This window comes from Pteronotus mesoamericanus, unplaced genomic scaffold (assembly GCF_021234165.1).
Source record: "Pteronotus mesoamericanus isolate MK-2021 breed Mesoamerican mustached bat unplaced genomic scaffold, CSHL_Meso_final contig_1173, whole genome shotgun sequence".
NCBI lineage: Eukaryota > Metazoa > Chordata > Mammalia > Chiroptera > Mormoopidae > Pteronotus > Pteronotus mesoamericanus.
This window is the reverse complement of record NW_026555032.1, coordinates 660,495-678,002: the sequence shown is the minus strand read 5'-3', so window position 1 is coordinate 678,002 and position 17,508 is coordinate 660,495. Positions and strand designations below refer to the sequence as shown.

The following is a 17,508-nucleotide window of genomic DNA, read 5'->3' as shown; positions in this document are numbered from 1 at the left end:
CTTTGCCCAAATCTTCTCTACCCTCATGCTCTTCCTTTAGAACCTCTCCCCTAGGTGTACAGTCCCCCGTGAGTACATTTAAGGTTGTTTGATCTTAGTTTTCTTGCTTGAACTTGAAGTTAACACTTCTGAGTTCAGCAAAAGCATGGTGCTCTGGCAAGGTTACTGACCCTATGCAGATCAGCAGCCAGGAGGGCCCCAGGCCAGCATGGACCTAGAGCTTCTCCAGGCTACCATTATACCCCACCGAGGCAGGCAAGGAGCCTTGTGACACACACCACAGTGAGGCCCCAGGAGCTCCTCTAAGCCATTCTCTTCCCATGTGGCCTTTGAAAACTCACAGGTAAAATGCAAGTGTGATACCTAAGTCGTGGGGACCAGCTGACGTGTGACGTATGTGAAAGGAGATGATCAATGTCTATTAGCTCCAGTCCTCCTTTGACTGCCATTTCTGCAACCAGGAACCTAATTCTTGACTTTGCATTTGTCTTCCTAGAGAGTGAAAATCCTCAGGTGACTTACAGACTCTGGAGGAAAGGACGTGGGTTCAGGTAGAAGCCTAGCCCTGCTCCTCTCAATCTGTGTAACTTCGGTCAATTTATTTAATCCCACTCTGCTTAACTTTAGTTCTCTCGTCAGTAAAATTGGCTACTAATCAGACTTCATAGGATTGAGAAGATCCCTGCTGGGTACTGGGACCAGCTGACATTCAACAACTTTGAGTTACCAAGTATTTGAATGTGCCCTGTGTGCCAGGCACTGTCCTGAACTTCTTGGGGCCTGGACATGCTAGTGCGCGGGCAGGAGGAAGACTGACAGTGAGCACAGACAGGCTATGTCAAGCAGGCATAAGTGCCTGGCAGGGGATGGACACTGACAGCAGGGGTGACAGCTCTATCTAGCAAATCTCTGGTGACATTTAAACAAAGACTTGGCAAGCCACCTAAGCGTCTGAGTTGGTGGCTCTCACCTGCGAGAGCGCTTCTCGGCAACATTCCTTGCAGCATGCGTTTGGAATGTGGAGGCATGCCTAGTGTTTGGGTAGTTTCTTGGTGGCTAATAAAGTTTGCTTGGCATTGCCATCAGGCTCTCTTTGCTTCTTCCCCAGGGTTTAACTCCCTTGTGGGAGGCGTCATGGGCTTCTCCATTCTTCTGAGTGCTGAGGTGTTCAAGCATAACTCGGCGGTCTGGTACCTGGATGGCAGCACAGGTGTGCTGATTGGCCTTACCATATTTGCCTATGGGGTCAAGTAAGTGCCTGTTTTCCTCTTTGTTTTACTGGTGGTCAGGAGTATTCCAAATTTTACCCCTAATGGTCGTACCTCATACCTGTAACCCTCCTGAGCCTCAGTGAGGTCAGGTGACTGAAAATATTGCCATCAGGGTCAGACATTCTTGTGGCTGGCACCCAAGTAAGGCAAGGGCTTTGACAAGAGGCATGGACTCTTAAGTCACAAAGGGGCACCAGTGCTGGGCTGAGGAGTCCCCATAACTGTCAAATCTGGCTGTGAAAACCAGGGGGGATTGCATCTGAGACAGAAGGCTACTGAAGTCTCAAGCATTTCTTTTGAGGGGCCTACACATGGACTCATTCACAGGCCCAGTTGTTCTGGGCTCTGGTGCACAAGCGGTGGCTTGAAAAATGCCAGGGACGTACAGGGAGGAACTGAATTGACTAACTTCAGGGTGAGGGCTGGAGAGGTGGGCAGGGGTCAGAGCAGCTCTCTCCAGGGATGGAAGCCTCAGAGGCAAAATTGCCTTGCTGAGCCCTACCCCTTCTCAGCCTTAGGCACAGGTAGGTGCTGAATCTGAGCTCTCCATTACCTTGGCAATTTTCTGAGACCTGCCCCCACCCTGCCCCCTCAACTCAACTCAACTCGCATTTCCAGCCTGAGTGCTTCGAGCTGATCATCCATACAAGTGGCCTGCCTTGACTCACATTGTGGACTTTCCTAAAATCTCTTAAAGGCTCACAAATACCAAACAAGCATCAGCTGACCTTGGAATGCTCAGCACAAATGGTGATAGATCTCAACTTGCATTGTAATACCCTTCAGGGGACCCCAAGCCTGACATAAACTTTGGCCAGTGTTGTCTTAGAACATAGCTTCAATTCCATGGTCACAAGCCCAGCACAAGTGGCAACCAACCACGAATGACTAAGTAGCTCCTACCAGGTTGCCCCAGGCCAGTCACATGCAGCAGCTGACCTTGGTCTGCACTGGAGCCCCTCCAGAGAAGCTCCAGGACCAACATACCTGTTGCCAGGTTTAGACCACATTAGGGCACAACTCAACCACCTCCACAAATGACTCATCTGAAGGGTGGACACATCCCACTAGAGTGACTCCTACTATGTGGTTAGCCCCCTCTTATAACAGCTTGTCTGCTGTAGTCACGGACAGGGAGCCTGAGGGTCGGTTCTACCCACTGATGTGCCAACAGCAGTCAAAGCTACACAGGAGGGCACAAGCAACCCACAGAAGGGACACTCCTGGAACACCTGGCTCAGGTAACCACAGAGACTACACCACAGGGCCCCAGAAGACACTACATAAGGCCACTCTACCAAGACTGAAACATAGCAGATCTACCTAATACACAGAAGCAAACACAGGCAATGAAAAAGAGATAAAGAAACATGCCCCAAATAAAAGAATTGAAAACTCCAGAAAAAGAACTAAACAAGAAAACTAAGCAGTCTATCAGATACAGAGTTCAAAACACTGAAGATCAAATTAGTGATCTGGAAGACAAGGTAGTGGGAAATACCCAATTGGAAGAGCAAATAGAAAGAATATTTATAAATGAGGATAGTTTAAGGAAAAGCAAGAATAACAGCATTTGTATCCCAGGGGTCCCAGAAGGAGGAGAGGGGAAGCAAGGGATTGAAAACCTATTTGAAGAAATAATGACTTAAAAATTTACTAATCCAGTCCAGGAAACACAGAGGGTCCCAAACAAGATGAACCCAAAGATGCCCACACCAAGACACATCATAATTAAAATGCCAAGGGTTAAAAAGACAAAGAGAGAATCTTAAAAACAGCAAGAGAAAAGCAGTTAGTTATCTACAAGGGGGCTCCCATAAGACTGTCAGCTGATTTCTCAACAGATATTTTGCAGGCCAGAAGGGATTGGCATGAAATATTTAAAGTAATAAAAAGCAAGGACCTACAATCAAGATTACTCTACCCAGCAAAGCTATCATTTAGAATCTAAGGACACATAAAGAGCTTCCAAGACAAGAAAAAGCTAAATAACTTCATTACCACCAAATGTGTATTATATGAAATGTTAAAGGGTCTTCTTTAAGAAGAAGGGAAAAAAAGGTTAAAAGTTATAATAAAATGACAGTAAATACATACCTTTCAACAATTGAATCTAAAAAAATAAAATAAATGGACAAGCAGAACAAAAACAGACTCATAGATACATACAGAGAACATTTCGATGGTTGCCAGATGGAAGCAGGGTTGGGGAAATGGATGAAAAAAGTGAAGGGATTACAAAGTACAAATTGGTGTGCTACAGAATAGTCATGGGGATGTAAAGTACAGCATAGGAATTGTAGTCAATAATTGCGTATGGTGTCAGAGAGAGATGAGTTTTATTGGGATGATCTCTTAGTTATATAAATGTCTAATCACTGGTATGTACATCTGAAACTAATATTGAATGTCAACTGTAATTGAAAAAAATTTAAAAAATGCAAAGGAGAAGGGACAAGTGACATCACAGATATACAAAGGATTATAATAAAATACTGTGCACAATTTTATGCTAAAAAACTGGGCTACCTGGAAGAAATTCCTAGACTACTGTAAGAAACAGAAAATCTGCACAGACCAATAATTGCTAACAAGATCAAATCAGTAATCAAAAGACTTCCAACAAACAAAAGCCTTGGACCAGATGGCTTCATAGGTGAATTTTATGAAACAGTCAAAGAAGAATTAACAGCTATCTTTCTTAAACTATTCCCAAAAATTCAAGAGGAGAGGAGGTCCTTGAATTCATTTTATGGTAGTCATTACCCTGATACCAAAACCAAAGACACTACAAAGAAAGAAAATTATAGGCTAATATCTTTGTTGAATGCAGATGCAAAAATGTCCAACAGAATATTAGCACACAGAATTCAGCCATAATTAAAAAGGTCATACAACATGATCAAGTGGAATTTATTTCTGGGATGCAAGGTTGGTTCAATATCCAAAAATCAATTAACGTGATACAACACATAAACAAAATGAAGGCTAAAAACCATATGATCATAGCAATACACGCAGAAAAAGCATTTGACAAAATCCAGCATCTATTTCTGATGAAAACTCTCAGCAAAGTAGAAACAGAGAGAACATATCTCAATTTAATAAAAGGCCACATACAACAAACACACAGCTAGCATCATACTCAATGGTGAAAAGCTGAAAACTTTGTCTTTAAGATCAAAAACAAGACAAGGATGTCTACTTTCACCACTTTAACTCAACATCAGGGAAGAAAAGGAAATAAAAGTCATCCAGATTGGAAAGGAAGAAATAAAACTGTCATTATTTACAGATGGCATGATACTATATAGAGAGAACCCTGATGAATTTACCCAAAAGACTATTAGGACTAATAAACAAATTCAGCAAAGTAGCAGCATACAAAATTAATATTCAGAAATCAGTTGCGTTTTTATACAACAATAATGAATTATGAGAAAGAGAAATTAAGAGAACAATCCTATTTATAATGACATCAAAAGAATACATAGAGAAAAATTTAACCGAGAAGGTAAAATCCCTGTACTTGAAAAACTATAAGGTGTTGAAGAAAGAAATTGAAGGTACAAATAAATGGAAGGCTAAACTGTGCTCAAAAACTGGAATAATTAACATAGTTAAAATGTCCATACTATACCAAACAATCTACAGAGTCAATGCAATCCCTATGGAAATACTAATGGCATTTTCACAGAAATAGAACAAATTATGTGGAACCACAAAAGACTCCAAAGAGCCAAAGTAATCTTGAGAAAGAAGAACAAAGTAGGAGGTTTATCACAATACCTGACATCAAACTATTCTACACGGCTATCATAATCAAACCAGCATGGTACTGGCATAAAAACAGACATGGGGATCGATGGGATAGAATAAGAGCCCAGAGATTAACCCACACATGTGTGGTCAATTCACTTATGACAAAGAAGGCAAGAGTATACAATGGAGTAAAGATAATCTCTTTAATATTTATTAATATGTCTCCTTGGTCAAGGGAAATGAAAGAATAAACAAATGGGAATATATCAAACTAAAAGGTTTTTGCACAGTGAAGAAATAATCAACAAAACAGAACCTACTGTGTGGGAGACAATATGCACCAATGATATATCCCATAAGGGATTAATTTCCAAAACATATAGTCATACAACTTAACATCAAAACAAAAGGGAAAAAAAAAAACTCCTAACATTTTGACTAAAAAATGGGCAGGGGGCCTGAATACACATTTCTCCAAAGAGGTCATACAGCTGGCCAATAGACATATGAAAAGATGCTCAACATCACTAATTACCAGAGACAGGCAAATTAAAACCACAGTGAGCTATCACCTCACACCTATCAGAACGGCTATTGTCAATGAATCAAACAGGTGTTAGCAAGGATGTGGAGAAAAGAGAACCCTTGTGCACTGTTGGTGGGACTGTAAATTGGTGCAGCCCCTGTGGGAAACAGTATGGAGGTTCCTCGGAAAATTAAAAATAGGTGTAATCATATACCTAGAAATCCCACTTCTGGGTATTTATCCAGAGAAATCCAAAACACGAATTCAAAAAGATATATGCCGCATTAATTACAATAACAAGATATAGAAGGAATGTAAGTGTCCATAGATAGGCAAGGCGATAAAAAAGGTGCAGGTCATATATACAGTGGAATAAGACTCTACCATAAGAAAAGAAACTTACCATTTGCCACCACATGGACGGACCTAGAGGGTATTAGCCTAAGTGAGATAAGTCAGACAGAGAAAGATAAATACCATGATTTCATTTGTATTTGGAACCTGAAAACAAAGTATATGAACAAACAAAAACATTAAATCTAAACAATTAGGTGAATTGTAAAAAACTTGTGTACATGTCTACTTTTTTATAAATTAATATTTTCTTAATTGGGGAAAATGTATCAGTTATTGGGGGAGTTAGGGGAAAAGGGAGTGACCCTTGTGGATTTTTTTGGGGGGTGAGGAAAATGTTCTGGAATTAGGAGGGTGGTGATGATTGGACAATCTATGCTTATACTAAAACCCACTGAATCATTTACTTTAAAAGCTGAATTTTATGATATGGAAATAATTTTTTTTAAAAAATGGCCTCTCCTGTCTGCTTCCCCAAGTGCCCACACCCCAGGGCTAGGGAGCGTCTGTGCCCAGGTGACCTGTCTGTCTCTTCTCTGCAGACTCCTCATCGACATGGTGCCCAGGGTGAGGCAGACGCGCCACTATGAGATGTTCGAGTGAAGGCGGCCAGGGCTGCCAGTTCTGCATCTGCATGAAGACTGTCAGGACGACGAGAAGTTTCCACACAGGCGGACAGTGCCAATATTTAACTGAACATCCACTTTCTTATTTGGAAAGTGTGTGTTCACGGGAACGCGGTCTGCCCAGCAGGTTGGTCTGCACTGCTCCCCTCATGCCACTGCCCCACCCCCACCCCCAGCAGGACAGCATGCGCAGGAGGGGAGACTGGTTTCCCATTTCCAATGGGAACTGACTTTTTCTGCTTTCAGGAGTCAGAGGGTTCTTGTGGGTGGGATAAGATGTCTGCTTGCCAGAAAGTTCTGTGGTGCTCCAGGCCTGAAATAGAGAGCAACTGACCAGACCCACCTCCTCTGGCCTGGCTCCGGCCGCCTCGGAGTTCCAGAGCCTACCTCCCAGCAGGATTGAAGGGAAGGCCGTATGTACCCTTTTGTCCCTCACCCCTTTCCATACCCAGAACCATCAGTATATAGCACTTCCTAATTTCTATCAATATATTTCATTAGTTTCATACTGTTTTACTAATCCTAAATCTAAACAGATTTGTTCAAAAGGAGACCATTCTATTTTTCAAGTACTTAGTGATATATGTATGAGCTTTGCATGGATGGACTAAGCACATGGCCCTTTCTTGTACATTCAGAACCCAAACATACATGTAAAAACAGGATCCATTTTTGACAGATGTGAAACTACAGTTTATTTGTAATAAATAATTATATAATCGACCCCTATGTGCATACATCCTTATGCTGTGTTAAGTGGTAATGGTACATCAGTCTGTTAGAGGTGGCGGATTCCTCTGTAAGGAACAAGGTGTCTTCAGTTTATGTAACGTTTAGTAGAGATTCCGTGAAAATGTTTCCCAACACACAACAGTCTGTACCTCTAGCACTGCTGCTTGTCCAGGTGACAGTGTCTGACCAATAAAGACCTTTACCTGTTTTGTATGGTATGGGGAGGTTCTCTTTGAGAGTTGTCACAGTCACAGGCAGGTTTGCCTTTGTGGCTGAAGGATGATGTGGAAGGGTCACTTGTTCCTGTTGGAGTGGGATTGGAGGCCCTGAAGCGCTGTCGTGATGGGCTTTGGGCCTCTGTGGGGCAGACTCACCCACCGCTTGGGTGGAGAGGGCGAGAGGGCCACACGTTGACTTGGTGTTGCCTGGGCCCCGTGGGGCGGACCTTGCCGGGACTAAGGGAGGGCTGCTCCCCACACCTCGCCCTTGCCTCCCGCACCCCATCTCCCACTGGCTGGTTAAAGGAGGGTGGTTTGGTCTAAGAGGTCACTGGCCTTGGTTCAGTCCGGTGTGTCAGTGCAGCTTCTACCAGCAGCTCTGTAGTATGTTAACACGCTACATGGGATAAAGGGTTGACTGTTCAAAGAGGTCTGGGAAATGCAAGATTCATTAGGTTTCTTTTCTGTGGGTTTCCTGTATATTTCTTACACAGTGTGGAAGGTCAGGGAGGGGAAGCCTGGATGTAGCCTCTCCTAAACTTCTGCACTCACATTTTTCTTGGCGCCTTTCTAGGAGTGGTGGACACCGAACATGCTGTATCTGGGAACAGTGTGTTGTCCCTCTTCTGGGCAGAGTGGGCGAGAGGCTGTGTTGTCGAGGGCTGAGCCATGCCTTCCTGTGGCATCACTGCCCGCAAGCCCTTGGTATGAGCATGGATTTGACCTTCCTTATGTTTCCAGGGTGCGTGCCTAACCAAATGACCACAGGCCACTGAGCCCTGGGTCAAAACGTCCTCCTTGTGAGGGGAGAAATGTATTCCTAGTTTAACAGGCCCTGACCCTTTCTCGGACTATTTTACTAGCACATCCTTCAAGGTTTTTAAACATCCACTGTAGTACAGTTATCTCAAAAAAAAAAAAAAAAAAAAAAAAAAGCCCAACTGTCCACTTTAGAATTCATTCCCTTCTAGGTGAATGCTTTGAAATTAGTAATCGGTGGATGTGGTGTAAGGGAAAGAATACCCAATAGGGAATCTGTTGTCCTCCCCCCCGTCCACACGACCTTCCTTTTAGCGTTTTCAGCATGTTTGCAAACAGTGAAATGAGTTAGTGATGCCAGCGGGGGTGGGGGGGATGCTGCTGGGCTCTGACCTGCAGGTGGCCCCGCCCCCACCCACCCCATAAAGATCACTCCCACCTGTCACACAAGAAAAGTTTATTGAAAAATAAAGTTCTCCCTAGTTTTGTCTACAACAGTGGGAAACACAGCAGTGCTCTCTATGCCGGTACAGGACGTCTGGACAGCAACAGCTCGTTTGCAGAGTCCCGTACTACTTAACCCCAGAGTGAACCACGAGCTGTTTGAAGACAGACAGAGATGCGAACGGTCATTAGCTTAAAGACATCAAGGTTGTGACAGCGGCTACAGTAGAAAAAGACACCATCATCTCCTTTGGCATCGATTGTCTGATATTGTCCTATTAACACCCGGGCAGGACAGTTAGCAAAATGCTCCCCAAGTTTGCTCCATCTCCCCTTTGGCAGAGGTGGCAGACTGTGCCAAGCTCCCATCCCGCTGTCCCAGCCAGGCTTTCAGACCTCCAGCACGGTGGGGGACTTGGAGGTACCAGAGCCCCCCACCATCCAGATGCACCTGCCTAACCCTAAGAGCACATGCCGGCACTTTGTGCCTCTGCCATGCCTCACGAACTGTAGGGGGGTGAGGGAGATACTCTGAGGCTCCACAAAATCAGGGATAGAGGGGATGATGCTTTGAAGGAGGTAAATTCTAGTCCTGTACCCACCAAAGTTTAAGACTGCTGATTCCACCAAAAACAAAGGAACTTAAAGACATAGGAAGGACTCCAGCAAATTCCTCCATATTCCACAACTGCAATCCATCCAGAAGAGCACCGAGACAGGAGCGGACATATAGCTCTAAATCTATCAGGAACTAAGAGGCTAAAACCCCAAAACAGAAAGTGAACTGATATTTGGGTGATTTGGGGGAAAAATCGCTGAACCAAGAGCAGCCTCTGGGAGTGGTTCGGAAGATACCCTCCCTGCCCCCCACCCATGGCTCCACGAGGATGGTGTGGTAGTCTTGGGGTCCCCAGGCTAGCCGCAGCGGCCGGTGGAGAAGGGCGTCTTCTCTGAGCCTGGGGCCCATGCAAACATGTGACAGCAACCCTCCCAGGAGTCTGATCCCTGTGGAGTGGACTGTGGAGGGGCCACCCTGACCAGCAGGGGACAGCAGAGGGACTTCCTGGGGAATGAGTAAGTTCAATTGGTCATTCCTTTCCCCTTGAAAGCAAAAAAGCCTCTCTTACAGCATTTCAGAGGAATACAGTTAACTTCTAAGGGGTACAGTCAATGAAAAAGTTCACCTTAATTTATAGCTCAAAAAGTTGCACAAGGAAAAACTCTGGAATGGTCCCGGTGACATCAGTGGGGTGAAGTCCAGCATGGGGCCAGAGGTCACCCATGTCATCTCCTGTACACAAGTCCTTGCAGCCTGGCTTCGTCTGGTGCGGAAGTCAGGTGTGTTTTCAGATCAGTCAGTGCATTCAGGGATACAGTAATTTTCTCAGCAGCAGGGAGGGCCCAGGCCTTGGATGTGCTAAACGTGTAAATCCTCTACAACATTCCATCACCCTGGAATGGTTTCATGTAGGCATTACATGGATCAACTGATAGGGAGTGAGCTCAGCTCTTTATTTCTCAAGTTTTGTGAAATGCTAATAACAACAACAATATTTAACATTTACTAGGGCTTACTATGTGCCAGACACTGCTAAACACCGAATCCTCACAAAACCCCTAAGTGCTAAGAAAGCAGGGTAATTTTTTCTCCTGCATCTGAGACTATACAGCTAATTTGGCCTTTTGCTATAAAAACTTGGTTTTCCACTTTTTGTTGAAGCCAACGAGAATGAAAAGAACTCGCCCTCAGCTTTAGGAAATCTCCACCTTCCTAAAGAAGCCCGAATCGATTTATGTCCATCCATCTCTCCACACGAAGGTGCTCTGTAGCCCTATAGGGATGGATGGAATTAGAATGAGGCCAATGTGGAAACTGAAATATTTTTTAAATAAATAAAAGATCCAGGCTTGGGATGGTAGCACATACAACAGAGCCTGTCGTTAACAAAATAGACTTTTGTAAATCAAGAATTTTGGGGGCATGGGAGAGGGTGGTAATATCCCAATTATATACACAATCCAGGTAAACCACCTTGCAGAAATGGAGTGGCCTGCCTTGGTCTGGTCTAGAAAGCACAAACCCACCTAGGAACAGCACACAGTTCCAGTCAGCCTGTCACATATATGCCTTCACTACCAGCGAGAAGCACCGGGTCTCTCCTCCCAAGCAAAGCCAAGTAGTCACTTTTATTAAACCCTGTGTTCACTAAGGACTCAACAAGGGTGTGCATATTCTTTCCCCTTCATGATGTTAAATCAGATAAAGTGGTCAGGGGCCAGTGCTACCAATGAGCTCAGCGGGTACTGCTCCCATTCAGTGCAGCGCCTCAGCTAGGGCTAGGCGGCCTCAGCTAGGGCTAGGCGTCTTTCCTGGCCTTATCTCCCAAATACCTGGGGGCACTGGCAGCCAGCAGCCCCCAGACCCAAAGATGTGACTGTGACTGAGCAGCTGGGGAAGGTGCGGGCTGGTCTGGAGAAAGCCAGCACCTCTCTTGGGGTTCTCACCGCGTCCTGGGGGTATGTGTGCATATACGCGGTGGCCCAGGGGGCTCGAAGGGTGTTTCTGGTGCAGAGCCTGAGCTGCTGCAGTGATACAAGGATGGGTCCTGTCTCCAAGCTGGAGAAGCCTGCTGTCTTCCTTCAACAGCAGCCAGATTCCAAAAACAAACCCCAAAGAAAAGTGAAAAGGCACATCAGAGGAACAATAAATATCAACAAAAAAACAGACTCTCAATATTTCCAAACATACAGCAAACTATAAGCAGGGACAAAACCCCATCTAAACAAAAATGCAAAAAAAAAAAAAAAAAAAAAAAAAGGCCAAAACCAAAAAACCAACCCTCTCCATTTGTATATGTGCAAATCAAATTACATACATGAAATAAAATGAGGTGTTTACTGGCATTAAAAGAAGTGTGTTTCCCCTTTGAGAAGCTTTTACTCCTAAAAGTGTTTACATGTCAAAGGAAAACTTTCTCTTTTAATAAATTAGTTAAATGTTTTCCCTCAAGTTTTTTAAGAACCTAAGATCACAGTCGGGGCGGGGGCGGGGGGAGCCAAATTTCACTTAGGGAAAAAATGTACAAAAACTTACAGATCTGGCAAGATATGCTCCTAGCACAGGAAGACACTGATCCTGGCTTGGGATTTCTCTCTGTGTGAAACTGTCATCCGTTTTACATGTTGGTTTAGGATTCTATTAAGAAAAATCACCCAAGGCCCACACTCTGAGACCCCGCCTCCAGGGCAGGCAGAAGTCGTGCCCCTTTGCACACAGGGCAGGAGGAGGGCCCTCCCGTTTCCTGCTGCGGACCACTGACGAGCTTGGACAAGTCTGCGGGGGCCCGGCAGCCAGTGCACCTCCAGTGTCACGGCCTCTGTTGATAATGCCTTCACCAAGTGGAGTGTGGGCTGCTTTGCCCCACAAGCAGCAGCCCCTCTGCAGAACTCACCCTTACCTCAGAATACTGGGCAGGCGGAAGCAAGAGAAACCTGAGGCGGGGAAGTGCCCCGCTGGACTGCCTGACCCAAGGGTCCTGACACAGAGAGGAGAAAAGGGGAGGCCCTGAGCTCAGGCAGCCAGCAAACAATCTTTGCAGCTTCTGGAACACAAGGCAGGTACAGCCTCTTTCCGCAGAATGTAGCTTTCCAGCTTCCTTGCTTTCTGAGTTCCTGTGTTTGTTTAAACGCCCTCTGCAAAATGGACTTGCAGAGTGTGGGAAACTGGTCTCAGCCTACAGGCTTCCCAGGCTGGTCAGTGCTGACACGGACATGCTCACCACTGGAAGCTCCCAGAAGAGCCCAGGAGAGGGCAGCACCGGCCCAGGAATCGCAGGCCTGGGAGCTCAAGCAAATTCCCACAAATTTAGGGTGCAGCCAAGAGGCCGCGTCACAGGGAAAAGCAATTCCTAACAGCATGGAAGGCAGTTATTTCTCTTCTTACTGCAGGAAACTGCCCTTGCAAAGCTTAAAAGAACACATACACCCACACTTGCTCGCTCGCTCACTCACACCCTGTTACCAAGGTTTCCTTTGGACTTGTGCCCTTGCTGCTAGGCCCAGGCCTCCCCATCAGCACTCTCCCCAGCACATGTGTTCAAGGGCCACCTGAGGGGTGGCAGAGACCCCAGCTGCCCCGCCTTACCCCTCCATTCTCTAGGGCTGGAGGTGAGATTCAGACCCACTGAGAATCGAAGTTTAAAAAAAAAAAAAAAGGCTGGTTGTGCATTTGGTTATTATTTCTGTACTAGGGAAGAATTGAGAAGCTGGTGGAATCTAACTTTCCATACCTAAAGACTCCACACTCCCTCTGGTCCTCAGGAAACGATCTTTCCTTTAGTCTCACTTCTCCAAGGTCCACCCAGTGTTAGCCTTGCCAGCAGTCCTGACTGCTGGGGGTGGGGCCAGCTGCCCGAGGGCGCGCAGGGTGCTGCGGAGCCAGGCTGCCAGAGCCACCAAGGCACTCACAACAGCTCACAACAGGGAGAGTCTCTAAGAGGGAGGTGGGGACTCACTCTCCCCAGCATGGGATGCCAAGGGCTTCGCAGGGAAGTACCCAAAGCACCAAAAAGGTGCTTAGTGGGCTGGGGTGATGGCGGTGGGGACTGACACAAGGCAGAGCTCAGGGGCTCCAGGGCTGGAAAGGCGGGTCAAAGGAGCCTGACCGGGTCAAGCTGCCAACTGGCTTGCCCCTCCTCATAATATTGGTGTCTGGAGTGAAAGCCACGCCCACTCCCACCCCTACAGGTGAGTGGCCAGGACAGTGAGTCACTTTCGTCCTGGCTGCCCCTGCTCCCCTGGCCAGCATCGAGTTCACCAAGATCCCAGCCCCTGGGCTTTGGTGATATCAGACATTACAGGAAATGTGACAAGCCCACCTGTTTGGAGCCCAGCTCCAGGGGTGACACCAGGTCACAGGGGCCAGCTTCACTCCTGTCCAATCCCAGCTCACAGGCAACCCTCTTCAGTGGTAAACATCATGACTAAATCCAAAGTAGCTCTTTCATTCCTGTACTTAGGATTTACCGTACACCATGAAATGTCAGTTTCCCAATCTTGTGCTTCTTTCCCTGGATGGGTTGTCCCCCCCACCGACACAGCGGGGGCGGGGGGTGCGGGGGTAGGAGGTGCCTAACCTGTAGCTGCCATCGCTCCAACACACACAAGATTTTCTTTTGCTCTGCCATCATCCACTTTAAGGAGCTACATCCTACAGCCACCCTCAAGCGTGCTACCAGCCCCACAGCGCACGGTCTCTCCCTCCTGCACCCCGCCCGAAGCAGACAAAAAAAAAAAAAATTAGAGTGAAAGTGGATGGTAAACAGTGGAAAATCAAAGAAACAAGACCTGTAATCAAGACCTCTTTGCCCTTCCCTGATCCCCCACCCGCCCTCCCAAATAAATAAGTTAATGGATTTAGGAATGTTCCCACACAAAGTTCTTTCCAACCAGCTCAATTCCTCCTTTTTTCTTTTTTTTTTAAATGACTCTTGAGATTGGCTCTCTACAGTTGCTCCTCAAAAAATAAGACAAAGTTGTGCCAGGGAGCAAAACCAGGCTCCCGGCCTGATGTCTGCTCTCGTTTTGTTTTGGTGAAAACTCCACTGTGATGCTCTGACCCCAGCAGGAGCAACACCAAATTGAAAATTTCCACCAGAAAGTTCAGGCTCTGGCGAGAGTCCCCGAATGACGTCTGCCCCCTGGCTCTGCCAGGGTGCGGCTGGAGCCACCATCTTCCCCAGCAGAGTGTGTGCAGGGCCCAGCCGGTGGCCGCTATAGACAGTCTTTACAGAGAGCCACCTGGCCCTTGATGAAGTCCCGGCAGGGGCAGATCCTCCGGTGCCTGGGGTGGGCGCCTGCACAGCTGAACAGCAGGAGGTCACCTTGAAACACACAGTGCTTGTTCTTGGAGTCATAAGAGGGCACCAGGATGTCCTTGGCCAGCTCTGAGCTTTGGCAGATCACTTCGTACCTGAGGAGGAAGAGAAAGGCTCATGGGTTGGAGATGCAGAGAAGGTATAGGTGAGCTGGGCAGGCCTGGATTTAAGTCCTGGCTTCATTTGTGACCCTGCATAAATGACTGAGCCGCTCTGTGACTCAATTTCCCCTTCTGTGAACTGAAGGTTAATAACCCTTAACTCACAGGGGAGGTGCAGGAATGGCAACAGTTCTTAAAGAGCACTTAGCCGCGTCTAGCTCTGGGTAAAGGATTCAGTAACGGGTAACTATCATTACAATCATCATTGTCGCCATGACCCCCCTGCCCTCCCTGGCAGACGCTGGGGGGGCTGGGCCACTTTCCTCCCTGGCTCCGCAGTGTGAACTGACCCACATGGCAACCCTCTCCATTTTCCTATGTTCACAGAAACCTCAATTCTTGCTGACAACGTGGGGATCCGGCTGGGGAACCTGAGGTTTCCCGCTGCCTCTGGAAAGCTTCTAGATACTGGGAGAGAAGCAACATATTCCTCCCACCCCCGTTACTCCGCGCCCCTCCTTGTCTTCCTCCAGCCAACTAACGAACTCCCTGGGCTGAAGCCCTTGCCAACGTCAATCAGGAGATTTCCGGGACATCTGGTGGGGATGCTGGGGGCTCTCGGCGGCTGCCTGCCGGGCTCCCGCTGCTCAGGAGGGCAGCCTTCCCTCTTGTCTTGCTCTGCAGTCACCAGAGAGCTCTGTGGCATCTCTAAATGCCCTACCACCTCTGGTCTTGGCATGTCAACTGGGAGACGGAAGCACCCCAACGGTTAAGGTCACAGACCTTGAAGGCGAGGGCAGGAGGTGTGGGTTTTATGGACTTCCTAAAGAAAAAGGAGTCAGAGATTGGGGGCTTCTGAGTCTAACACAAGATACCCCTACTGGCCAACCCACAGAAAGGGGTCTCCGGAGCTCATTTGTGCATTAAAAGTTTCTGTATGGAATGTGGCCTTGGGAAACAGTTATGCTTACCCTGTTTATTAGGTAAATTACAGCAGCTGATATGTCTTAAGTCAACTTATCTGCCTGGTACCGTGGTTAACCAGGAGCATGGAAATGTCTACAACTAGTCTCAGGCCCCACGACCAGGGGTACAGTTGTCAGGAGCCATGAAGAGCCCTCCTGCTCCAGCCCCTGGGTCTCCTGACCCAGCCTCCTGGGTGTGAGCTCATCTCAGCAGAGGCGGCGGGGGAAGCAGCCCATCAGGGACGATGTCAGAGACTACCACAGAGTGCTCAGACAGAGTGTAATACCAGAACCACGGGAGCCCCATTATGAGGCAGTCCCCCAAAGGTTCCCTCGATCCTGTGCCTTGGGTGCGCACAGCTCTGGCCACTTTTGGGCAGCAACCAAACCACTGGCCCCTGGGAGCTCTCCCTGTCATCAGCATGCAGGCCCCGTCTGACAGCCCTGGCCGGGCAGGAAGGCCACTCCATCATTCTTGACTGACTAGTGCGCGGCAGTCACCCGAGAGGTGAGGTAACTTTTCCCCATAGTGGCGCACATCCAGAACCCAGACAGCTTCCACAGCCCAGCGTCCTCCTTCCCCACACGTGGGACCCTTGCCTTCGCAGGAGGTGCACGTCGCTCTTTCTGCCTCTCTATTCCTGTGATGTCTGTCATACCCATTCCCAGTCACATACACACACTCTCCCTCTCTCTCACCTGCTCGGATACTCCTGGCACAGCATGTAGTTTCCTTGCTGCAGAGGCACGGACCTCTCCAGGTGGCCCCAACAGCTTCTCTTACGGGATGGGAATTGGGCTTCTGAGGCCCATCAGCCCTTGGTTTACATTTTATAGCTCTTGAAGAATGAAAGGGCAATGGCCTGCCTCCCCATGGGCCTCTGAACTCCTGAGAGCTGGAAGCTGTCTTGCCTGTCCTGGAATTTCCCCACCCCCCGCTCCCGCTGCCCTGCTTATTTCCACCCCTGGATTGGCCAAGTGCCCCAAACTCCCTTTGGACCACTCTGACTTAGAGCCACCTCCCTCCTTTCAGGTACGCCAAAGCACTCCTAGTCTAGACTTCACAGATTAGAATTCCCCAAAACTCAACAATCCAGATTTTAGAAGATACAACTTGAAAAGGTAGTCAAATCATAAATGAGGTCTTGTGTTAACACACGTTCTTATTCACAGAGCCGAGGCCTCCCCTCATACTGGGCCATACTGGCATGGACTCCGGCTCCTTCCAGGGTCTCTACCCTCTGGTTGGGTCAGCTTGGGTTGCAGCTGAGCCATGCATGCTCGGCACTTACACTGCGCCCTGACTGCACTGGAGCTCAGAGACCAGCTGCCTGTGTTCTGGATTCAAGGCGACACCATGGGGTGCTCCAAAGGGCTCAATTCATGTCACAATCCAGGTCCCAAGTTGGAGAAGAAAAAGCAGCACTGGCTTGAGGAGCCTCTCATTGCTAACCGGCCATGAACATGGATGGGCCCGGACTGCCTCACACGGGGAGGAGCCACTCAGTAGGCTGCCAAGCACTGAGAGGGGCAGGGTTAACAACATTATCAGTATTTACAAATGCAGGAACAACGTATTCAAGGGGGCTCTTATGCTCAGAGAGTTAATTTCAGGCAGCTTCAGTGCAAAATAGGCTTCACTGCTGTCTCCTAGGAAGAAAACCCTGCATATCTACAATGCGGGGCGGGATGGGTTAGGCAATCCCCTGGCACGGGCCTGGCTTTTCCAGCCTGTCCTGGTGACCTCAGGCTGCTCGCATGCCCAGGGCTCTTGGGAAGGAGCGGCGGTTCTGCTTTGTCTTCAGCACTGGCTGCATTATCATCTCTCTGTCACCCAGGATGTCCCCATTTTTGAGAAAATTGAGGACACTGGT

At 47.6% G+C, this 17,508-nt stretch overlaps 2 protein-coding genes across 4 annotated transcripts in view; one reads left to right on the top strand and one right to left on the bottom strand.

Moving 5' to 3' along the window:
* The window catches only part of TMEM163 (transmembrane protein 163), a 228,684-nt gene extending 221,141 nt beyond the window's left edge, over nt 1–7,543 (top strand). The window contains exons 7-9 of one of the 2 annotated variants that reach the window (XR_008529873.1): nt 1,109–1,250; nt 6,456–6,666; nt 6,786–7,543. Coding sequence is in view for 1 of the 2 variants with exons in the window: in XM_054582016.1 (XP_054437991.1) it covers nt 1,109–1,250; nt 6,456–6,516 (203 nt within the window). In the remaining variant the exon portion in view is untranslated. Of the gene's footprint in view, nt 1–1,108; nt 1,251–6,455 lie in introns of both variants that reach the window. The other variant, XM_054582016.1, reaches the window with a different exon arrangement.
* A 6,605-nt stretch (nt 7,544–14,148) lies between these two features.
* MGAT5 (alpha-1,6-mannosylglycoprotein 6-beta-N-acetylglucosaminyltransferase) overlaps nt 14,149–17,508 on the bottom strand; it is a 335,177-nt gene continuing 331,817 nt past the window's right edge. For both annotated transcript variants that reach the window (XM_054581995.1, XM_054582003.1), the window contains exon 18: nt 14,149–14,663. In XM_054581995.1, the coding sequence (XP_054437970.1) occupies nt 14,465–14,663 (199 nt within the window). In that variant the 3' untranslated portion in view covers nt 14,149–14,464. The remainder of the gene's footprint in view (nt 14,664–17,508) is intronic.